The following is a 26,246-nucleotide window of genomic DNA, read 5'->3' as shown; positions in this document are numbered from 1 at the left end:
CAGTAGTGCAGTTTTTTGCTTCTTGTGAAAAAGTAGCTTCACTATATGAAAATAGCTGAAAGATTGTCACGCTTCTGAGAAAAAATTCACATTTGTATAGTTGCTGCTTTTGGTTACTGTAGATCATTTCATTCAAGCATAGCTCCCTGCTAAAAAAAACCCATCATATGCCGGTTAGGTTTTGATGCTGGCATGTTGGTTTATGCTGGTCCTTTGCTGGTTTCCTCTGGTCTTATGCTGGTTTCCGCTGGTCCTTTGCTGGTTTATGCTGGTCCTTTGCTTTTGTCCTTTGCTCGTTTACGCTGGTACTTTTGCTGATTTATGCTGGTCCTTTGCTGGTTTATGCTGGTCCTTTGCTGGTTTATGCTGGTCCTTTTGCTGGTTTACGCTGGTCCTTTTGCTGGTTTACGCTTGTCCTTTGCTGGTTTATGCTGGTCCTTTGCTTTTGTCTTTTGCTCGTTCACGCTGGTACTTCTGCTGGTTTATGCTGGTCCTTTGCTGGTTTATGCTGGTCCTTTTCTGGTTTACGCTGGTCCTTTTGCTGGTTTATGCTGGTCCTTTTGCTGGTTTACGCTGGTCCTTTGCTGGTTTACGCTGGTCCTTTTGCTGGTTTACGCTGGTCTACGCTGGTCCTTTGCTCGTTTATGCTGGTCCTTTGCTTTTGTCCTTTGCTGGCCCTTTGCTGGTTTACGCTGGTCCTTTGCTGGTTTACGCTGGTCCTTTGTTTTTGTCCTTTGCTGGCCCTTTGCTGGTTTACGCTGGTCCTTTGCTTTTGTCCTTTGCTGTCCCTTTGCTGGTTTACGCTGGTCCTTTTCTGGTTTGAGCTGGTCCTTTGCTGGTTTATGCTGGTCCTTTTCTGGTTTACCCTGGTCCTTTTTGTTGGTTTGGCTGGTCCTTTGCTGGTTTACGCTGGTCCTTTGCTGGTTTACGCTGGTCCTTTGCTGGTTTACGCTGGTCCTTTGCTGGTTTATGCTGGTCCTTTGCTGGTTTATGCTGGTCCTTTTGCTGGTCTACGCTGGTCTTTTTGCTGGTCTACGCTGGTCCTTTGCTGGTTTACGCTGGTCCTTTGTTGGTTTACGCTGGTCCTTTGTTGGTTTATGCTTGTCCTTTTGCTGGTTTACGCTGGTCTTTTGCTGGTTTACGCTGGTCCTTTGCTGGTTTACGCTGGTCCTTTGCTGGTTTATGCTGGTCCTTTTGCTGGTCGACGCTGGTCTTTTTGCTGGTTTACGCTGGTCCTTTGTTGGTTTACGCTGGTCCTTTGTTGGTTTATGCTTGTCCTTTTGCTGGTTTACGCTGGTCTTTTTGCTGGTTTATGCTGGTCCTTTGCTGGTTTACGTTGGTCTTTTTGCTGGTTTACGCTGGTCCTTTGCTGGTTTACGCTGGTCCTTTCCTGGTTTACGCTGGTCCTTTACTGGTTTACGCTGGTCTTTTTGCTGGTTTACGCTGGTCCTTTGCTGGTTTATGTTGGTCTTTTTGCTGGTTTACGTTGGTCTTTTTGCTGGTTGACGCTGGTCCTTTGCTAGTTTACGCTGGTCATATGCTGATTTTTTCAACAGGGCTGTCACTAAAGAGGAAAGGCTTTTAAAGGGTGGTCAGTCAGACAGAAACACCCCCCTACAGTGCGAACCTATGTGCTTTACTGAGTTTCTTTCTCTCCTCTGCTCTGTCCTGTATATTCAAGCATGTTCTCCTCTAGGTCTGTGTCTGCACGAATGCCTGGGCAAGGCTTTTGTTCCTTTCCAGACAGTGACCTGCAGAGTTTTCTTTCTTTGTCTGCTTTAAAACCCCTTTAAGCTCTCTGGGGTGTACTTTAAACCCTGATGCCAAACCCCAGAAAGCCATCAAACAGGGTATTGATTACATGCTCACAGCCAGACGAGGCAGTGATTGGTTAAGTACTTTGTGAACCGAACATTGAACTTAAAGAGCCCACGCCATCAGAAACAACAATAATTCAGAAAAGTCATTCTGCTAGTCTTTTAGGAGTCACAATGCAACATCTCGAGCTCGACCCTGAGGCGACAGCTATCTGATTTCAGCATTGTGAGGAGGAATCAAAAGGGCATGCCATGGTCTTTTCTTCTCCTATCAAAAACACTTTCCAGCTTCTCTTCTTCTCTCTTTACAACAACCAAGTGTATTGAGTGAAGCGTCTTTTCATGTGCTTTCTTTTTTTGTGTCCGGAGAAACTTAACCTCAGGTTGGAGTCAGCTAAACATCTCCCATTTTCCCTCATTTTTTTGTCTTTTCCTTTGAGGAGAATGAGATCTGGCTTGCTAACAAACCAGAGTATGTATTTCGCCCATCAAGATCGAGAACCCCCTCCGGCCTGATGGGATTTTCAATATGACTCAGTCAAATATAATGGCTACTTTGCATGGCTTTTTTGAATAATGTATTCTCCTGTTCAGGAAAGACACCTGTTTGGAGTTGAAGTCTTCAGGGCAATTGAGGTTCAATGGAGGAGATTAGATTATAAGAGAAATCTGTCTCGTTGGCAGACACATATAAACATACTCATACATCGTGCCAGGTTTCTATATGGCTTTATTTGATCCAGGCTGCCTCTGGGATCATACGGCGAGCACTTAACGGAACAGTTCACCCCAAAAATGAAATTTTCTCATTGTTTACTCACCCTCATAACTTTCTATTTTCTGAGGAACGCAAACCTTTTGGACACTTTTTAATGAAAATGAATGAGTGAGAACTGTGGACTGCCAAGCTCCAAAGTTATATGTTATATATAAACTGTATATTTATATAAAATGGTCCTTACAACTCATATACTACATTACAAATCTTCTGAAGCCATACATCAGCCATACATCAGGCAAAATTTAAGTTAAGCACTGACAGCTTTTCTTGGCACGTTCTCAAAAGTGCGAACAAATTGAAACAACTCATCTTAAATAGATCTTTTCAGTGAATCAGCGCACAAATCTCAATGATTCGTTCATGAACTTCTTGTAATTTTAACTCAAACCTGACTTAGCAACCATTAGCAGCTCACTGGACAGGAAGACTATGAAAATATCAATTTGATCATCACACAAAACTATTGTCTGTGCACAAGTCATATGGATTACATATAATTACACGGTGGTTCTTAGTCCTTTTTGAAAGCTTGAAAAATATAGTCCCCATTCAATCAATCACTTCAGCTCAAAATTTCCCTTTTTGCATTCTGTGCCAGAATCATACAGGTTTGGAATGACTAGTGTTGAGTAAATGGTGACTTATCCTTTAATTTATCCTCTAATTAATCACCTTTCTTCCCTCAAGGGTGAGAGAAAAGCAATGCAAGTGTGCAGTTCCAAGACCAGATATAATAGGTGGCTTTGATCACCAAACGCAGGCCTATTTGCTCCAGGATTCGTCAAGTGTGTGAATATGTGTGTGCAGGAGTGTGCGTGTGCGTGTACGTGTGTGTGTGTGTGTGTCCAGTTAAGCCTGCAGGGTCAAGTCCTTGCAGTGAATGAGTAAAGAGTCTCAGGGCCTTTCATGTGTTACCCTAATGACAGGGACATCATCTGTCCGGACTGGTTAATGGGATGGGGAATTACCCATGCGTTTGGAGATTTATAACCTCTTTAAGAAGATTGCAAGACTTTAAAACTGTTTAACCATCACCAATGAGATATCTTTTTGTGATTACTCTTCTACTGTCAAAAAGGTCATATCATGTAAATACAAAATTGTATATGTTTATACTGTGTAAAAAGTCAGAGAAAGTCTAAGACCACATTGAAAATCTGGTTCTCAACATCTAAAACCTTGAACAAAATAAATATAAAGTTAAAATATAAAATAAATATTTGTATTAAATTAAAAGGGTCCTATTATGCTTTTTCAAAAAAATCCCTTTTTAAGAATTACAGTCTGGTTCTGGTGTTTTGTGATGTCACAAAGTGGATCATTAGACCATATCATTAAAATAAATCCTGCCTACAGAAATTTGAATGGTTGTGGAGGTGGTGAGGGGTTGAGTGCATCACACAACACGAAGACAAAGAAGTGCTGGTGTTGCCTCATGTTTTCAAAAGATATTACACATGCACCTGAATAATTAAGCATGTAAATATGTATCTTACAACTATAAAAAAAAAAATCTAAATTGCTGACAGTACAATACTAGACAATGATGTAATCTGCAGAATATGCACTTCATAAATAAATCAGTTTAACTGTATTTTACTGCAGTTTTCTCAACAGTTTCACTGCAATTCATGTTAGGATGTTAGAATTAAATAACAATAAACATAATGCATAATACGGCATATGGAACTTGCTGCTTTGGCCAGGGGCGGGGCATTACTGAAACACTGTCTAAGCTATTCGCCAATCACAATGCACTGGGACAGCTAACCAATCACAACACATTTAATTTTTTGGAAGGCGGGCCTTCGTCAAACCCGGAATTAATTGAGCTGTATGTGCCAGACTGGGGAGAAATGGATTGTAATAATGTAAATTATGTGAAAAATGGTGTGTTTTTCATACCACTCAGAATGAGGCCATGTTCTATTACACCCCCAAAACAAAATCAAGACTTTGGGAAAAATGAAAAAAAAAAGGTCTTCATGTCATTCCAAACTTGTGCAACTTTCTTCTTCTGTAGAACACGAAAGAAGATATTTTAAAGAATATTGGCAAGCAAAGAGTTTTGATAACCATTGACTTCCATCGTGTGTACAAAAACACAATTAATATCTTCTTTTTATGTTCCACAGAGGAAAGAGAATTCCAACCATTTCCATTTTTGGATGAATTATCCCTTTAGTATGCAGTTAGGCTATATTTTCTTATTGTCTACCATTTTAATTCCCAAAAGAATTTAATAATAATAAAAAAAAACACCTGAAACAAAGCTCGGAAATAACTTAGGTCTTCTCAGTAACTTCTGAGAAACACAGATTTCTTCAGAGTATAGATGAAATCATCCGGGATCCAAAAGTACAGACATAAAAGCTGATACTGGCATGCATTTCAGTAAGAGAGAAATATGTGTACTTAAGGTTAAAAATTTTTTGTGCAGTTTTTCACAAACAAAATATAAAGCTTTTCACAGTGACCACAGATATCATTGCGACACTAAATCTGATGTGTAAGAACAATGTGTTGAGCCGTTAGCTTTTATTGCAACACTTTTTCAGCATTATGGCCATCTGAACAGAGAGAAAACCAGCTGTTCTTGTCTGGCCTGCGTTCAAACGCTTCTCTTTAATAACTGCTTTCCGTGCACCATAATCAATAACATTTATGATAAACTTTACAATTCTGGCACAGAGCTATTCATAAAAAAACTGGGATTCTTTAACAACAAAAGCGTGTAAAATCTATAATAGGGTAAGACTAAAAAAATAGCTTTTTCCTGAACGCCGACCTCAGCCACACTATTAGCCCACTGCAGCTAACTAGCATCCAAAGCAAATATAAGCAAGGGAAATTTGCCTAATATACTCTGAGCCAAGCTCGGTCAACATGGCAAACATATGCTGCAGCAGCAGTGAGACTCATGTACACGTGCTGAGATCTACTACTAAATCAAATAAAAATAATAAAGCAGGTATGATACACAATGATATACTTTTTAACGTAGCTAACAGTTATTTTACATCTCAATAAGCGGACTGCAGGAGTTGTTAGGACAAAGCTATTCGATGCACAGTCCTAATTTGTAGATGCTCATCCAACTCTTTTGAGAGACGGAGTTTAATGTATCTATATCACACACAAACACTCTCGATTCAAACAAGACAATTCAAGCCTGCCTCGCTGAACTGACATCTGAAAGTGGACAACAACCACTCAATTTCACAGCTAAGTAAACAGCAGTGTAAACTGAATTGCTTGACGGTTGCTTGCACTTTCGCTTAAGCTAAAGTTTCGACAGATTGAGGATGGAAAATGAAACATTAAAGTTTCTCTTGGAAGCAACATACAAAGCAGCAACACACACAAATCTAAAGACTTTTAATGAATACTTCAATTAATGTTGACCAGGACCTCAATATCCCAAGGTACACAGAACTATTCAACAAATTCCAAAAATGAATGGCTAAAATGTAAAATATCCTTACAAAGAGTACTGTGATGGATCCATAATACTTTGTTGGTAATAATACCATTGATTTACACGAACTCTATTGACACCAATGATTTATACAATGTATCTTACATTTGCCATGTTTATGTATCACAGTTTTAACATGGTTTTTCAAGGTACTTCAAAGAATACCCTAGTAAAACAATGGCACAGGTCAAAAAAGTTTGGGCATTCAATTGCGAATCAAACTTCAAGACTCTTGTTGTTGCACTGAATACACAGCATTTGCAAAACAAAACCTTCTGCTTCTATTAAAGTGATTTACTTAAAACCTCAATTAAGCATTGCTTTTAGTGTACTATTAAAGGTTAAGTGAGATTTACGATTGCTCTATCTGAAAAAGGCTGTGGATAACAGGTCTGAGAGGAAGCTGATGAGTTGTAGACCTTTGCCTCATTCATGATTAACAGGACGCTTCCTCTCAAGCCCATCTCTCAATGTTTTCACAGCTCACAATAAAGATGAAATGTGAGGGATATTGGGACTTGGCATCTCCATTACTCTCTCGCTCTCTGGCTCTACCAACAAGCCGAGACTGCAGTTCCTCCTTTCAAATCAAATGGTGTGTAGACAAGAAAACAAAGAGACGCAAACAGTTTATGACATCATTAAAGAAACACACACTTGCAGCTTTCCAGAAGCATTCCTCTCTTACACGAAACCGAGACCATAAAAACACGCTCTACACAAACAACACTTGACATATTTTTAAAAACATACACCTGTCTCCTTTTCCTTGACGCTTAAAAACTACTCTCCTTTTGATCAGGAGTGAACTTCATACCATATTTACAGAGAGAGATAGATCTGTTCTAAAATCTGTTATGATACAGAAAGACATTCCTATATACACACCCAGCAGACATAAGATCATGCAACCGTGTGCCTAAAATCAACACCGGTGTTCCTGACGGTGATCTCGCTCTCTTCACTTAATCTCTGTCTGCCGCTCCGAATCCGGCTTTCACTTCCCATATCATACAGTCTGCTGGACCGAAACACACACACATAGAGTCACCGCAGCACCCCTCCTCATAGCTGGACAGAAACAGACAGGCCGCTTTAAAGGAACTGTCACGTACTCACCCTTCCTTCTAATGGAGAACAGAAAATATATAGAGAAGTTGAAAAGGGAAGAGTGACATTTCTCCAGCCTGGCCAAACCTGCTATGTTGAACTTTTTATCGGGTTTCAAAAATTGTGTTGAGCACTTACTCTGGACCCAAGGATGGGGGACTAACTCAAAACAGATAAAATCAGCAAATAAAGCTCAGTTAAGTGTGTTTCTAGATAGATAGATAGACAGACAGACAGACTGAAAAGGATGAATGGATGGATGGATGGAAAGAAAAAAATATGGTTGGATGGGTGGAAATAAAAAGAGATGGATGGATGGATGAAATTAGATAGATATGTAGATAGATAGACAGACAGACAGATAGACAGATAGAAAAGGATGAATGGATGACAGACAAAAGATTGAATGAATGGATTGGATGGATGGATGGATGGATGGAACGAAAAAAGAGATGGATGGATGGGTGGAAATAAAAAGAGATGGATGATAGACAGAAAGGATGGATGGAAGGATGAAATTAGATAGATAGATAGATAGATAGATAGATAGATAGATAGATAGATAGACAGACAGAAAAGGATGAATGGATGACAGAAAAAGGATTGAATGGATGGATGGATGGATGGAAAGAAAAAAAGAGATGGATGGATGGGTGGATGGAAGGAAGTAAAGAAAAAAAGATGGTTGGATGGGTGGATGGATGGAAGGAAAGAAAAAAAGATGGTTGGATGGGTGGAAATAAAAAGAGATGGATGGATGGATGAAATTAGATAGATAGATAGATAGATAGATAGATAGATAGATAGATAGATAGATAGATAGATAGATAGATAGATAGATAGATAGATAGATAGATAGATAGATAGATAGATAGATAGAAAAGGATGAATGGATGACAGACAAAAGATTGAATGAATGGATGGATGGATGGATGGATGAAAAAAAGAGATGGATGGATGGGTGGAAATAAAAAGAGATGGATGATAGACAGAAAGGATGGATGGAAGGATGAAATTATATAGATAGATAGATGATAGATAGATAGAAAAGGATGAATGAATGACAGACAAAAGATTGGATGGAAAGAAAAAAAGATGGATGGATGGGTGGAAATAAAAAGACAGACAGACAGACATACAGACAGACAGATAGATAGATAGATAGATAGATAGATAGATAGATAGACAGACAGACAGACAGACAGACAGACAGACAGACAGACAGATAGATAGATAGATAGATAGATAGATAGATAGATAGATAGATAGATAGATAGATAGATAGATAGATAGATAGATAGATAGATAGATAGATAGATAGATAGATAGATAGATAGATAAAAAATAAAAACCGTATAGGATTCAAGAAATGTAGCAGTATAAACAATGGCATGATTTTCTTCTTTGGGTGAACTGTGTCTTGAATCATTGAAGAGTTCAGCAGTAGTGTGCTCTATAAATGTCATCTCTCATCTCCACTCTCTACATCGTCAGTCCGAGGAGTAACAGAACAGCTGAAGAAACTGTGAGAAACTCTAAACTCCAGCAGATTTAGAAAACACTGCTACTCAGCCAAGAAAAGGGGATTTTTTTTAATGAAACTTGACAAACTTTATAAACAGTGTATAGATGGAATATTGTGTTACAACACGTGTGCACGAACCAACAGCTCCAGCATACTGTAATCTATCTGTGATCAGAATACCAGTGTGTATATTCCAGAAACAGGCCTATGACTGTAATGTTTTATTTCTTGCATTGTGGGTTAGCTCGTGCATCTATAATACACATGAAGCTGAGGAGAGAGAGAGGCTATCGGTCATCTGCGCTGTCGCTCTGCTGCTTTTTTCCCGGGACAGAGGGATTTGAAGCGACTTTGCAAAAGTAAACTCTTCGAGCCCTGCTGAGTCCACATAATGACAGGCACAAAAACATTAACCTACGCTCATGGACCACAGTCAAACACTGCAGTGTGATGTTCTGAGAAACCAAACAAATTCAGAATAATTTAGTATGGTGGTTTAAAGACTAAACCTGTTTTTAGGATGCTTTTACAGTAGATATAAATATAGTTCTCAGTCGGCAAAGACAAAGAGACCTTCATATGAATAAAACATCTGTAATGTTGAGGATGTGAATGTTTTAGACACTGTAACACTCTTAAAACACATCGCCAAAAAAAAAAAAAAAAAATCACACAGTGTCTCTTACAATGTCCCTCTTGGTTATTTTCACTTATTTAAAGGAACAGTCCCCTGAATAATTCTGCAGATTCTTTTAATGACTTGTACAAATAAATGTTCCAAATTAACAAGTTTTCTTTCCTCCCCATCATTATTTCTGGTCCTTCAATTCTTAAAAGATTCTTCTTTTTTTATCTTAGTGTGTGAAGAGCATTCTAAAGAACTGTTTTTCTTCTATAAACAGCCTTTTGCGGTATGAAAAGTTTCCATGCATTCAAAAAATAACCTTTATTTTAGGAGTGTACTAATGTCATTTCGTATTCTTTGAGAATCCTGGAGTGACATGTAATTTTTGCAATGCTAAACTTCTGCAAATTCATATTCATTATGCAAAATTCTACATAACACTATGTTTTTGCTATCCTTCCATCCTGACAGATTTTGCCTGACCTGCAGAAGTTGTGTGGTCCCAGGCCTCCTTCTCCGTTGGGGTATTTGATGGTGTTGTATGGATGCTGGAAAGTCTCATTCCAGAAAAGGCACGGTCTTCCTCCTTCCAGACTTGTCTGGTTCTGTCCACCTCTGTAGTCCTCTCCATTTGCTGTATAACACTCTGAGAGACACCAAAGAAAATATCCTTTTAATACAAACGTTCAGATGTAAATGCAGCACGTTTCATCCAGAAAACTGTAGGTAGCTAGTACAAACAGACATTTTCAGAAAACGTCCTACAGAATTTGATAGAGATCAGTTTGCGGTTATGGTAATTTTGAGTTTGACACTCAAATTCTCATAGTTAGATGTTATTGCATCTGTTAGCATGCAAGTCTGACTGCAAACTAATTCCATAAGCGTGCAACAGTCAAGTGAAAAGATGGTCATATCACTTACCCTTCTCTAAACCCCTAGCAAAAAGCTACAAAAAAAGATGAAGGCAAACCATATGGACCCTTTTCTCAACCAAAAACAAGAGACCCAGGACTTATGCACAGTCAAAATAAACAAGAGGGTAACTCTTCCATCAAAGGGTATCTGCTGCTGTTTCTAAGCTCTAGACTTCAAAGCATCGCATTTTCGACTGAGTTCTGGTTTGAATGATGGAAGCTGGTTATGGGTTATGGGATGCATCTCAAAATATCCGATAACATCTCCAAAAGCCAACAAAATTAAAATGTGCAAAAAATAGCATCTCATTTAATTATTATTAATAATAAGTTACCTAGATTTTCCATTCCCATTGCCATGATGTTCTGGGTGGTTGCTTACTGGGTGAATTCAAAATTAGGAGCTCAAATTCTGGTGCCCAGATATTAATTCTACACTTGAAAAATAAAGGTCGGTTTCAAAATTATGCAAAAAAAAAAAAAAAAGAAAAAACGACATTTAAAGAATATTTTCCACTAGAAAGAACATTCTGAACAATTTCATAGATTTTAGAGTTTTTATTTGTTATAAAATGACAATAAAGAACCTTTGTTTCTAAGGTGACATTTTCACTAATCTTATACACACATACTAATAAACGTATTATAGTATTGCCGATATTTCCAGCGTTTTGGAGCACAGGGAAGATTCAGAGCAGAGTTGTCTAGATGCACCACTGATGTGGGCTGAGACCTCCCTTCAGGGGATGAGTACAGGGCAGAAACCACACAGCTTCCCTAAACAAATTAACTGAATGTCATTAATCAAAGGCAGTTAACATACCTCATGCAGGACTGCCTCAAATGAGAGCTCACCGATAATCATTTTGCTATGTGCGAGGCTTGCTTGCCTCAAAAAGGGCAAATGCTTTCCGGTGGCTAGCTCTAGAAAAGGCACATTCGTGCAAATGGATGTAGGATGCAGCTACATGTGTGTACGCTGTTGCACACAGTTGTATGCAATCAGAAAATACAGCCCTAAAAGCCGCAGAACACTTGGACGGCGTCCAGGCAGCACTGTGGAGGACATGCTCGCTGGAATCAAGAAGAAAGAAAACCAGGCCTCATTAAAACGTGAACTCACAGGCTTTGCTTTTTGGGTGTGATGTAGATTTTAATTAAAGTCATGCAGGTGGCAAGACTCAGAAACAACCCCTGCAGGGACATTAACACTGTTGGGTTTCTGGAATTACGATGACCATATTTTTTTTTTTTTACAAAAAATCTGTATGGTCTCAATATTAATATGTGGTTTGCTCAACTTGAATGAACTGATGCATGCACAACTTATTATTTTGGGATATATTTATTAATTTATTTGACCAATTAAAAAAGTAAAAACATATTGTGATAATTTGATAATTTTGGTAATTTTGATCCGTTTTATGTTTCCTTGTTGAATAAAAATATTCATATATATATATATATATATATATATATATATATATATATATATATCGTATAAAAATACTATATTTAATATTTAAAATACACATATATAGGTAACACTTATTTGTTTTAAATATTTTATGAATTAAAGTTAGTTTTAATTAATATTTGTAATTTAATGGATGCAAACCAAAAAATAAAATAAAATAAAACATTTTTTTATTATTATTATTATTATTTTTTTTTTATGGCTGTTCAAAACAAACAAATATTTTTTGCTGAAAAATGAAAGCATTTAAAATGTTTATACATTAAATAAGCATGCAGTAATGCCTTTCTGGCAAACGAGTGAATATTCAATAAGTTTAATATATACTTTTTACATAATTTGTTTGTATGTTGGTTGGGAAAATTGGAGACGTGCTGTCAGGATATTACTTAAGAAAGTCTTAGAGGTAGAATAAATGATGGGACAATACGACAGTGAGTAAATCCTTTATGACAACTTTATGGCAGCACTAATCCCGACACACTTGCAGTGACAGACTTCGGCAGCAGATTGACATTCATAAAGGATGGCAATAAATAACGTGTGAGCGGATGGTGTTGTCATTTCCGTCAAGGGTCGGCTGATGCTTCTGCTGTGGCGTGAAGCTCTGGGAGTTTACTGTGCACTAGAGAGCCACACATCTCCCAGAGCAATCACGATTTCCTCTTTGTAATCTTGGACAGAGTTACTGCCAGCCGAACCATGCATTACTAATGGGATGGACGTCCTTCATACCCACTCTCTATGCAACACAGGACTCATTATTCCTATTTATGCTCACCTGCAGAAGGCAAAAGTCACCTGAAGAGCAACTTTGTAACAAATAACCCTGATGTCGCAGATGCATCGGGTCACAAACCAGCAGACATCTTTCTGCTGTGGCTAACCTCGGCAGAAAAGCTTTCCAGACGGGATGGCTGAAATAAGAAGGACCCGAGGAAGGGTAGCAATTAGCAGCAGCTTAACTTGATGTGGTCGGTAAAGTTGCGGCAGCGAGATGATAAGAAGGTCCATTATTGAGATGAATAGGTAGTCAAAACCCAGTGTGGGTTGCTGAGCGGCATTCAAAGAGACACCGTTTGGGAAAAAACTTGACCGTTTGCACTTGTAGGTTCCTGAGGACGAGCTTTCCCCCGTAATAAGATTACCTCCACTCCGTCATCAAGTTTCCCCCGTGATGCCGTGTGATGCCTTTGTTGTGGTTGGATCACAGGCCTTGATGGGAAACAGAGTCTCGGCCGCATGAAAGAGCAAATGGAAAAAGAAAACTATAAAATGCAAGTACATCAACAGAAAAAGAAGCTCAAGAGAAACGAACAGAAGTGGATTATGCACTAGTGTGAGTTAGTTGCTCTGTTATTATATGTGAAAGCTGCTAAGTGCTTCCTTATTGAGTTTCTGATGTGCTCATCAGAGAATAGAAAACAGTACACGTTTATGAAAAAAAAAGGCAAATAAATTAGATTCATTGTGTCTGTGACAGCCGAAGGCACCAGGATTCACCGGGGACACACGTCTCAATTAAATGCGGAGGAGAATAGATAAGTCAATTCTTTGTCTTTAAAGCAACAGTTCCCCCCGAAAACGAAAACTGTCATTTACTCACCCTCGTGTCATTTCACACTTTCTTTAATTTGTGGAACAAGTGTAGTTGAATACATTAAATCAGTGGCTCTGAATAAGAAGGCCGGGATCCATTGGGGAACTCCAGATGATTTAAAATAATAAATAAGGATTCAAATACGCCAAAATATTTCTCAAGAACTGTGTTTGAAAAAGACTTGTATATATGAGGAAGCCTATTTTTATAAGTCTGATTTCTAGACCTATTGGAATCCGTATAAAAAATAGCAAACGACTGAAAAAGTGATAAATGCTCTCTTCTAGTCAATAAAACTGAATGCTGCAAAACAGTTTCCCAATGATTCTAAAAAATGGTAAAATAACAGCACAACAGTAACATACCGTAAAAATGGTGTGCATGACTTTTTGGCTATATTCCAATTCTTCTGAAGCCATCAGTAAACACTCCAATTTAAGTCTACATTCACCACAAATCTAACTCCCACCAATTCAAATTTCTCACATTACACTACATAAAGTTGTCACTTTTTTCATAAGGCACATCGTTGTACCTAAAGAGTCCATATTAGTAGCTAAAAGGTACAAAAGTGTTCCTTTTGAAAAGGTACCACCTCTAGTGACAGCTTTTGTACCTTTTTTCTGCGAGTGTATGATGATACACACACATGAGAACCAATGGTGATTGACATCATTAACACTTTTTAAGGCAGCTTTGTTAACTATAATTGAAATAAAACCTAAATAACATAAATATTAGATGAACATTAGAAAAATTAGTAAAATGTGAAATAAAAATAAAAAAAACGTATAAAAAACGAAAGCACATAACAAAATAACTGAAACTTTAAAATAAAAATAACAGTAAATAAAGTCATGCATAGTATATAAATAACACTACCTTAAGGAAATGAGCAGTCTTAGCAATCAAGTTCATTTGATATTATGTTCCACAAAGATTTTCGGATTGCATGAGGTTGAGTAAATGATTTTGGGGTGAACTAACTTAGTTTAGTTAAGTAAAGTAAAATGCATCTAAGACGTCTACAGGATGTCTTGATCGCTGTAATGCACTGGGAGGGAGGTGAGCTAATTCACCAGGACACTGTGCTTCCTCTGGGTTTCGTTCTGTGTCACACTGAATGGAGTGAGGAGACAAAGGCCAAGGCTAAAACGATTTCTCACTCCAACTAGCTTTAGCCAGCCCTGAGCTCGACTGAGAACGTGGCAGGCCTGTGACACAAGCAGAGAAAATGATTATGTATAAAAGTGACAGTGCCAAACCATCCGCCACATCATATGAAACACTCACCGAGTCTATCTGCCGCAGGGGATGCGCTTTCATTACAAACCGACAACAACTGGACAAACTTCAATGACAAATAACCACTTTAAGTCTGGAAACAGAAACCTCTCGACTATATTATCAAAAGCAGATCCCATTAAGAGAACATGATTCGAAGCGATGTATGTGTCATGATGCATCGTGGCTACTATGGTCCTTCCAAGCCTTACAACCGGTGGGATGTGACCTAAAAATGGGTCAAAGAACTGTTCTGACAGGGCTGGAAAAAAACAATGCTTAATGCAAATTATAAACTCCAAGCAGCCACATAATCATGCATAGTTTTGATATAATAAGTCTCAGCATTCTGGTATACAGCCAGAGTAGACAGATGCAAACAAGGGCATTTTGCATGCATGGCAAGAAACAAACTACACAAGGTTAAAAAAATAAAAATAGATGCATTAAAAAATACTATCTTCAAACGAAACATTATCATGCGTGGGCAATTTTGGGCATTTTGCTGATACATTCTCGGTCTGCCGTCAGAAGTGGGGCTTTTATTTTGAAATTATTTAGAACCTACAGTAATTGATAAACATTTAATTCAACTTTGGTGAATCCATCTGTGAGACTTTCTAATTATGCACAACATGCATAAAAATGCCACAAAAAATTCAAATTTTTGGGGAAAATTCTATAAGAGGATTACAGAATCAAGAAGTTCCTATCAAAATAGTATAAATAAATAAATATATTTTTTTTTTTTATCAAGTTCAAACTCTTTGTTCAAGTTGATTGATTAAAAAATATATATTTTCTAATAATTTTAGTAAAATAAATGTAAGTGCATGCACAAAAAGTCATGCATGTGTTATGTATTATTTTTAAAATAAAATAAAGCAGTATATAGGTCTATATCAGCTGTATATCAGCTAACTGCCACCCTACTCTCTAAGATGTCAGCATTAAAAAATCCAAAACATTTTGTACAGCATATCTTCACAGACCTAAATCAAAACCAGTACAGGACAACCGGTGAATGACTTTTACCTAGTGCTAATATCATCCTAACTAAAATAAAATAGCACCTTCCAAAGTAGATCTCATTCACAAAACCCCAAACTTCAGCATGATATACTGTAAAATCAAGCAGGTTCAGAACTTACACATTCACCTGAACCTTCTCTAACCTCTCCATAACTCTCTTATACACTGCACATTATTCAATCCTGTTCCCTTTAATGGTAAAAGTGAGCAGCGTGTGCTGCTTTTGAAGAGTATAAATAGAATGAGAAACACCTTGAGGCAGACAACAATTTTAAGGCAATTTGGCTTGTTGCAAAGGTGAGAATTCATTTAAAAAGTCTTTAGCAGAGACTGGAATGACGCATTATTGGTTTAAGGGGATAGTTCACCGGAAAAAAAATCAATTACAAACCTGTATAAAAAACATCTGAAATCATCCTAGCTACTCTTTTTCCAATGTGGACGAGATGTTTAAACAGTATAAACCGCATGAAAACAGTGACTAACAGAAAAATAAAGTCATGCATGTCTGGAATCATTACGAGAGAGAGTAAAGGATTTCTGTCAACCACCACAGGGAAAAAATAAGCTGAATGGGTGATGAATAATAAAGGTCTTGAATGAACAGTCACAGGGGTTTAGCTGATGTGCCGGCCAACACACACAAGTGCCTGACACTCTGAAATTGTTCTTTCATGCGTAGACATCCTCTCTTGCAGCGGGAATCCTCCAACGCTACATCTGGGCTCTCAGAGTCCAGCTGGATAAAAACTGACACAATCCACAAGCTTCGCCGCCATCTTTCATCTGCACAATCCATAAAGAGAACAAAAGCTCATGGGCTGCGACGTGAAAGTGGGACCACAAGAGGTTAAATAAATAGAAGTGGAAATGGCAGACTGATTTAGCAAACGCCACTGACACCAACTCAAACCGACCCTGACAGGAAAGTAAACAACGGGGGAATATCACAGATGAAAGCAAAGAAAAATATACTGTGGCTGTAACATGGTACAGTGATGGAGTCACATAATACCATGGTAATGTCATGCAGTACTGTATAAACCATAGTACATTTTCATATATTGTACTATGACACTTAGGTACATCAAATATGGGATTACTGTGGAATCAAATGGTATGACTGTTTTGAGGTTTTTGTTCATAACTTGGGTGTTATAAAATTGAAGTTAAGTATTTAAGTTCCAAACAACAATAAAAAAATCATCAAATCAAATGAGAGTAACTTTGCATTTGCAAGCTATTTAAATCACTCAAGTAGCCAAAAAGCAGACATTACCATTTGTTTATTTTTTATACAAAAATATCTTTGCCAAAAAAAATTTTTTTAGCAAAAATTACAATACTGTGACGTATACATCATGATTTTTAAAAGTCAGTGGACAGTAAGATTTTTATTTATTTTATTTTTTAGAAAGAACATAATTCTTTCCTTCAGGAAGGTTGATCAAAGGTGACAGTACAGTATATTGTTACAAATGTTGCAAAGGTTTCTATTATTATAACTATGTTCAACACTGACGACAATAAGAAACGATTTTTCGAGAACGAAATCAAAATTTTAGAACAATTTTTAAAATTCAGTGCAATCTTCTGTAAAAGTTGTAACAAGGAAAGATAAGTTGATCGGTTGAGCTCTAAAAGCTTCAAATTGAGATGCACCTGAAATGATAATGCACAAGTCTCAGCAATAAACGAAAGAGAAAGAAAGCTAAATAAACAAACAAAGAGTCTATAAAAAGCTAGAGAGCATTAGAAAAAGAAGGAAAGATCTTATTGCAGTCCTTCTTTCCTCAAGTGCCCCAAATTTCCTCACAGATTGAGTTGAGCTTGTGAGGTAACAGCCGGTTTAGTTTACATTTCCTTTCGTCATGGAGGGGGTCACGAAGCCAAGACTCGTAAAATTAACAGCAAAACAAAAAAGATAGAGCCCACGCTAGGGTCATGTTCACTTTCCAAAACTGCTCAAGCCAGCCTTTGAAGTGCAACCCTAACTGCCAAATGAGCCTGCATATAAACACACAACCAGAATCTGAGACATGTGTGGGTTGTGTAAGCCTGTACTGATGTACACCGGAGAGCTAAAACATGCCGTCTAACTCGTCAGCTTCATCAAAGGTTGTAGATAGTTGCAACGTCCTGAACTGACTGAACTGTGTCGAGTCCCTTAGCTCAGTATCTGCACACATCAACATTAGCAAGACGTGATAACAAACACGACTCTCTAACACTAAAGCGAGTGGCAGCATGTGGGTGTATTCTTATTGTAGAAAAGCATGCTTGAGTAAAACAACTCCTACGAAATCTAGCATACAGAGACCTCTGATACAGACAATGCAAAAGCATGCATGAATTAGCTTCTTCCCACAGCATTCCTCCATTTTCAGGATTATTCCTATGTCTATGCCTCTTGTTCTCCCCATCCATTAATGGAAAGAGTGAAAGAAAGCTGTCGACTGCCATCATATTGTAGGATTTGTCTGGGAGGACACTAGAGCTCATTGTTCCCACAGGATCTCACAATGCTTGTGTCATTTGCACCCTCTCTCTTACATCAAGACCTCTCAATGGATATCCGCCCACAGATCCTTGATTATTTTAGGCGCTATTACCCAAGAAACCAATTCGTCTGGAGTTCAAGGACACAATTCTGAAACTATGAATGCATTCTTAAAACACAGATTCACTTGAGAATGAAACAAGTGTGAGTCGTTGAATCATTTACTCAATCGATTCAATTACACACGGTGTCCTCTGTGCTGATAAACGCATTCCTGCAAACACTACACTCCTTTCATTCAAATGATCATTGAAAGGGCAGATTATCAATTAATAAAGATTCATTTGAATGCAGGTCCTTCCGTAATATTGTGTTATGACCTCAGAAAGCTTTTACCAAAATGCATGATTTGTCAGCTTTTCAGTATTGTGAAATGCATCACTTAATTAGCTCCATATGTATTGCTTTTTCAGATGAAGTAAACTTGCTCGGAAGCCCACCTGGTAAAGCACTGCACAGATGAGCTACGAGTTCAAAGCATGATAAAAGGTCAATATAGATAAGCTAATATAGAATAGCTGCTTCAGAAAATGCATTTTATCCCAGGTTTGCATTACTATCAGTTAGGTTTAGGTTAAGGTTTAATAAAGGTGGTACATTATTTTCTAATGCATATACTTTACATAGCATATCAGCATCGTATATTTCAAAAGATTAAAGACAATGGGATTTTTCATGACTTAAGTGTAAAACACAGGCTAAATCTCCAACTCTGCCCTTCTGCGCAGAATTACAACACCCACATGGCCCTTAAAACATTTAGAGCATGATTTACAGCGGGGTGAAGCATATGTTTAAGCTGTTAGCAAGAGAGCAAACAACTGTGCCGATCAATAATCAGTGCTGTCAGCTACAGTATATACTCTGCTTAAACTCTGAGACTCAATAAATGTAAAGATCATCAGCCAATGTTCTCAGGCAAAGCCAAAACTGGGTTACTAGTCCAAGGTTTTATGCATATTTCAAATCGGGATGGTTTCAAATCAGAATTGGTTAACTTTGAGACACGAGACATGATGTTACCACATCTCTCCTCTGATGGGAGTGCAGCTGAATTAAATGAAACCCAAGCTCCCCAAAGCTGTATCAAAGTTTGGATCCACTTACTACTTGTGTTGTATTCTACCACACGTGCACACATGAACTCACACCTGTTTCGGATCGCCCTGTTTTTGCTCAGGTTTATTGGTATGGCAAGAATGTTAATTATATGTGGTTTTAGGCAGGCAGACATGTGTCGGGTGCATTGTAGGGCATGTGTGTGCAACGTTAGACCCTCTGATACTGAGAAACAGTGATTACAGGCCACACCACAGCACAGTTTCTGTCTAATGTTACTTTAGGCCAAACCCAAGCCAAACGGAAAACACAGAAATACTGCAGAACTGCACTGTTCTAAGCATTTCCATGTCTGTGTTTTTGGTAACTGTCTTCAAAGGACGTGTACATATAATCAATGGTTAAATCAATCAAGGGTATATAAACAGACGTATACTCCTAAACGCCACACTTTTGAGCATTTGAGCTTGAGTCAAGTCTCGTGAATTACAGGCAACAGGCCACACCTGTCTATCTTTCTACAGCCCTCACATGCTTAAACCCTTACATACAACTTTGATACAAACTGCTGCATTGAATGTTTTTTCCACTGTATTTAAATGCAACTCTATAAGGTACTTAAAAAAATGTAATAATACTACCTAAAAAGGAGAGAAAAACACTCAAATTGTGCAATGTCAAAAAATAAAACCATTGTAATAACAAGGTATTAGCTATTGAGAATATACAAAACTCATATACTGACAAACTGAGTAGTTGGTTGGATGTCAGACGCTATTTGGAAAGGAAGCACTCTTGCATTCAAGCTCAATGGAGCACAACATAATGGAAGTTAAAAAAAGGTCTCAAAATCTGAGACTTGAGCCGCGGGGAAGTATATTTGGGGGTCCACAAGTTGACTGGTTACTAATAAGATGCTAAAATATCCTCTTAAAAGTTGTGCCCTCACATTCATCCAATTTAAAGCATACCAAAACAAAAAAAACTACCAAAAATAATTATGCCTCATTGACCAGCCTGAACCAATTCTAATATTAACTCATGAAATTTGCACAAGCCTCTATTTATAGCAAAAATTGAACTCTATCCAGGATTCCATTCTTTAATCTTGGTAATTAGCCATAATTAACGTTAACAAAGAGTTTTTAAACATAAAAGAGATAAGTGCATGATGACAGCATCTGAGAATTGGGGGTTTTGGGGCACTGTGGTTTTCAATTGATGCAACATGTTTCTGAAATGTTATATTATGTGGGAAAAAAGGGAGACAAAAAGTGTACATTATAACATTTGGAAGGATGAACCAAATTAAATATGCGCAAATTAATTTCTTATTTGGTAGCACTGCCTGCAGTGAATCTAAAGCCAATGTCAAACCTATGGAGGGTTTTCTTTGCTCCACTGGAGCTGCAATTAAACATGGAACGAGGAGGTTTGGAGGGGAAATACTTTACTGAATTTAGTTCCATTTTAATCTTCTAACATGTCTGAAAATCACCTCCCAGCCACGTGTTTTCATTAAAACTAATTACACTGAATGTTGCGTGGGACTGATTCACTTTGTAAAAAGGAAGACGAGTGGTTACCACACACGGCAGGTACAGACATTGCCCAAAAAAGCCCAATAATCTCACGGCTGTTTGCTTTTCCCCTCAGGAGAGAATCAGTGCATGCATGCGTTTTGCACAAACACCCACCATCTGTGACCAATGTTTCAGGCAAGCCGTAAAGTAAGAGACTGCCTCTAAGAGCTGCTCTGAGAGCAATTATGAGGCTACAACTACTTAGCAGATGCTTTTATCGAAAAAGTTACAGACTTATCTAACTTTTTCAACTCATCTCAATGTTGTCAGGGTGTTGCTTTGAGGTTGCTACAGGGTTTTAAGTGACTGAGTGGATTTTAATGGACTGCTGGGTGGTCAAGTCAAAAGAGTTCAACCCGCAAATTTCAGTGATATTCTGGTCTATAAATATCAATAATGGCTTGGGTACCTCTTTCAGTTTAAATAATAGGGATTTTCAACTGTAGGTGAAAATTATGAAACACAGTTATTTAAAAAAAAAAAAAAAAAAAACATTTGTGATACCACAAAATGATGGTAATAGTGATGCTCAACTATCAGTCACCAATAATAATAATTAACTATGGATTGGGCGAAGCAAGTTGGTAAAAACTAAATCTTAAAATATATTTTACATTTTATATATTTTAGAATATTAGAATTATATAAGAATATTTAAATGCACCTTTCATAAATATTTAGATATTTATTATTTAATTAATAATATTAATTAATTATTTAATTAATCATTTATAGATATTTATTTGGAAATATTAAATTAAATTAAATTAAATTAAATTAAATTAAATTAAATTAAATTAAATTAAATTACAATGTAATACAATACATGTAAAAAAACACATAACATATAATGGAAAATAAATATAAAAAAACAATAGGAATATCTCACAAGTGAACACTGGAAAATTGGAAAGATTAACAACAAATAATAATTACATTAATTAAAGAAAATAATTTGTCATAGATTTATCTGGCAAAAATGTTTGGGATCCCCAGCTATAAAACACTATATAACATTATCCTTCTTTACACAACATCTGATTTAACCTTTAAAATTCTTGCAGACAAGTCAGCATTGTTCACTTCACTTCTTTCTATTTTGTTGGATATTGGATTTATTCTCATCAGGTCTGCTTTTTATCAACAATCCCTCACTTAAGAAACATGCAATGAAATGTGCCTTTTACAATCTGAAACTAAACAAAAACTGCCACACAAGACAGAAAACCATTGACATCTTTCTTTTTCCAACTGATGACGGTAAAACCTGCTCCAGTTGAGCTGCTCAGATACAAGGAATAAACAAAAGAGCAGAGAAATAGATAGAATAGTGAGAGAGAGATAGAGGGAGAGAAACAGAAAGCGTGAGAAAGAAAGTCCAGGGCATCCCTGTTGTCCTTTCTGAGAACGGGATCGCTTTCATGGATCTATTGAGGACTCGGAGATCCAGTTACATGGCACTAAGAGTGACCTGCTCGAATTGGACCTGAGGAAGTATTCTATGAGTCCACAGTTGAATAGGCCTCATTCATCTCTAATACAGAGAAAAGAGACTACGCCAGCTTTGAACCAGCTACTGAACCTGGCTGATTCCAAATACTCACTGAAAAACAGTAAAAGAGACCAACAAGAGTTCAAATAAAGTCAGCCAAACTGAAGTATTAAAGTGATTGTTCACCTAAATATAATTTACTTGAGTGTATCTGGAACTGTAGAGATGTGGAGTAAGGACAACTTTCTTTGTTTTTGGACTGTACCATTTTTAGGATTATACCATTTTTGTCTATACAATGAAAGTCAATAGGGTCCAAAAACTATTCTATTTAATTATTTATTTATTATTATTATTTTTTACTAAACTGAGGGTGAAAACACTGTCAACTTTTAAAAATAGTTTATTTTGTGTTCAATAAAAGAAGGAAAATCATACAGATTCGGGTGAGTAAATGATGACAAATTTTTACTGTTTTTTGTCTATGTAATGAAAGTGGCCCTCATTCATTCTCATCTATCTATCTATATATCCATCCATCAACAGTATATATATATATATATATATATATATATATATATATATATATATATATATATATATATATATATATATATATATTATATAATTGTAAACCATTTTTGAGAATTTTACTGTTTTCGTCTCTACAATGAAAGTCAGTGGGGCCCAAACAAAAGTGGCCCTCATTCTTTTTTATTATATTGAGGAAAATTAAATAAATAAATAAAAAAATCGAAAAATATTTTCTTTTGTGCTCCACAGAAGAATAAAAATCATACAGTGAAAATCGTACAATTATCAATGTAAATTATGAAAATTTTTGAGAATTTTACTGTTTTCGTCTAAATAATAAAAGTCAGTGGTGCCTAAACAAATGTAGACCTTATTCATTTCCATTACACTGAGAAAAAAAACTGAAACATTTTGAGTGAATAAGTCATGAAAAAATTTGTATTTCTGGGTAAACCGTGCCTTTAAATCAAAAGGTCATGACTCTGACTAAATGAAACAGGGTTGAACGTTTCCAAGATGAATAAAATAGCTTAAATCTCATTTAATTGCAAGTTAGCCTGAACTGCAAAACACAAAGTTATTTCATCCCCACCACAAGTATCTGACCCTCCACAATGCTCTTCCTGTTGTTCCATGTCACAGTTTCCCGCGAAAAAAGAAAAGGGAAGGTGACAATTTGCTTCTTTGCCACAAAAGTCTTTCTGGGCTCTCGAGCAAGTGAATTTCGTGGAAGGCCGGTTTTATTTTTTGCCTTTTTGTTCTTCCTTCAGAGCTCTCTGGCCAGTGGAGGAAAACCAAAGTCAACGTTTGCATTAAACTGAGCGAGTTCACAGGACAGGTCACGTCTCTCCCCGCGGCAATTCAATATCCTACCATTATGATATTGGTCATGGCTTTTGAAATCATAGCTGTACAAAACACCGCATAAGTACATGTTTGCTCGTTTGAAAGGGTTCGGATTTGGTCTTCGGAGATGTTGGGAACGCTAGAGGACTTCCTTCAGATAATGGGCAGTTTCCATGAAGCCATCTACCATTGGTAGCAACTTTACCGCCATTTAAAAAGCCTTGGTGAATAAGCTCCGCATTTCAAATGTTCCCGGCTCTATTACACGGTCAGACAAAGATAAAAAGTCCTTGAAGACTTTCAAAGCACCGTCTAATCTCGTTCTCCCCTAGAGAGAACTGGAACAAGCCATTACAAAACAATGCTGTTTCTTTCAGAAAAGCTTTAGCTTGGTTCAGCCAGCCTGATTCGTACATGTTTACCGACGTGGCTACTTCGTACGAATTCATACGACCACACTCGTACATATTTTACGAGCTGTACAATTCGTACAAATCTGTACGAATTACCTAATCGTAACCCCGCCCATAAATCTACACGACACTTGGGTTTAGAGAAATCGTATAAAATCCTACGAGTGAGCTCGTACGAATTAGCCACCTTATAAAATACGTACAAATTGGTCGTGAGACATCGTTGGATCAGCAGTGTAGATAACTAAACTTTAAGCCTTGAGCAGCCAGACAGATGCGTTTGCATGCAGGTGGCACTATTGTTTGTTTTAGCTCTTCAGCGTTTTTCCTAAGCACTGCCGATACTGTATGCAATTTAGCAGACATTCGGAAAACTTTTTTGCATGTTTCCTAGAGCGCTCGCCAGGCACTCCCTATGCAAATGGATACAATTTCCATTATAAACCAATTGTTTGCTTCTCCGATATGAATTCAGTGCACATGAGACTTTTTTACTCTGTTAGATGAAGAGAACGTGAAAGAGCGAGAGAGACGGCGTGTTAAAAAATTCCAATTGAAAATGACAAGCTCTGTCTCCAGGCATTTGCAAATGTCAAAGAGAAGCAAAGAAGCTTGCAGAAGCGTAACAGTTTTCAGCTTGAACCTTCAGAGATGCGTGTGAAAGGGAGAGCTACTGAAATACTAAAGGGAAACACTCCTCTTATGAAGAGGAGAAGTCCTTTTACACCCTAAAGACGTGATGTTTGGTTATATTCAGCTTCCATTAGTGTCATGGCATTTCTGAAGTGAATACAGTTTACAGCTGGTTTGACAATATATTAAAGCAATAAACCATAAAAGGCAGTGCACTACACTGATTTTGACATGAGAAAGAGGTGTAAAAACACCTTGAAAATAAATAAACTGCACAGACTCTTTAGCAACAGAAATAAAAATTAAAATAAAAAATTATATAGCAAGCAAATATAATTTAATACATAAGCTATTTCTCAATTTTATAAAAAAAATAATATAACACATTATATCAATGAACAGTGGTCTATATATTTTATTTGTTTTTATATCACAAAATGATTTATACATTGTATTTTATTACTATAATCAAAATATTTTAGATATTAAATTCCATTTAACTGAGAGAATCACTGACAAAATATTTAAATCTAATTTAACATGAAAAAAATATGTTTTAAATTACATTTGATTGGAACGTTTTATATTTTATTTATTACATCACTGAGAGTTAAATATCATTTAATATATGATATCAATATTTATTAAATCAAGTATTGTGTCAGATGGTTTATATATAATAAAATAAATTATTTCATCCTTAAATATGGTTAGAATTATATTTGATCATTGTTAATAATTAAAAATGCATTAATCTTTTTCATTGACATAATTGTATATAATTTAAAATAATATAATATACTGTATAACAACAATAAAAAAATATCATTTATATTTATAAAGTATATAATTAATATGGTTTATGTATTAAATGTAATTATTTTATCACTGTGATATATATATATTTTTTAATTATATTAAATTACTAGGACAATAAAAATACAAAATCAAAAAAATAATCCAATCAAGCTCATTATTGGCCTGGCAACAAGTCAATCATCCTGACCTATCTGTGTGTGACAGTAGAAAGATATAGCTGACCTTTTGACCTTTACAGACTCCACAGCATGCCAATCAGAGGTCAACAGGAAGTGGTGTGTGGATGGCATGGGCGATTTCATCCTGAGCCAAAACAAACGTCCGCAGACAGAAAACGGCAGCATGGGAGGCGGCTGAGGTATTCTCTCTCTCGCCAGCTTTATACAAGAACATTGCAAATCCACGGTTATAAATATGGATATTTTTCTAAACATATCTCAGCATGTTGGATACCGTGATGGTGGTTAAGCAGATCTCAATCTCTCTCCCGCTGTCTGTCTCTCTCTCTCTCTCGCCTCTCTCTGACCTTTGCATACTTCTGAGAAAATAACAGTGTCAGATATAGCTTTAGCAAAACACAGAAATTGCTGTGCAGAGTACAACAGAAAAAAAATGCAGATTTGAGACTAGTTTTGCTCTAAATGCAAATCTTAAATGTGAT

General features: G+C 36.8%; 1 protein-coding gene across 2 annotated transcripts in view; it reads right to left on the bottom strand.

Annotated features, from left to right (window-relative positions):
* Positions 1-26,246, bottom strand: part of LOC127957054 (kremen protein 1-like) — a 55,781-nt gene that overhangs the window by 22,916 nt on the left and 6,619 nt on the right. For both annotated transcript variants that reach the window (XM_052555399.1, XM_052555397.1), the window contains exon 2: positions 9,820-9,982. In XM_052555399.1, coding sequence (XP_052411359.1) covers positions 9,820-9,982 — 163 coding nt within the window. The remainder of the gene's footprint in view (positions 1-9,819; positions 9,983-26,246) is intronic.

This window comes from Carassius gibelio, chromosome B5, assembly GCF_023724105.1.
Source record: "Carassius gibelio isolate Cgi1373 ecotype wild population from Czech Republic chromosome B5, carGib1.2-hapl.c, whole genome shotgun sequence".
Taxonomy (NCBI): Eukaryota; Metazoa; Chordata; class Actinopteri; order Cypriniformes; family Cyprinidae; genus Carassius; species Carassius gibelio.
The sequence above is the reverse complement of the archived record's forward strand: the minus strand, read 5'-3'. Positions and strand labels throughout refer to the sequence as shown.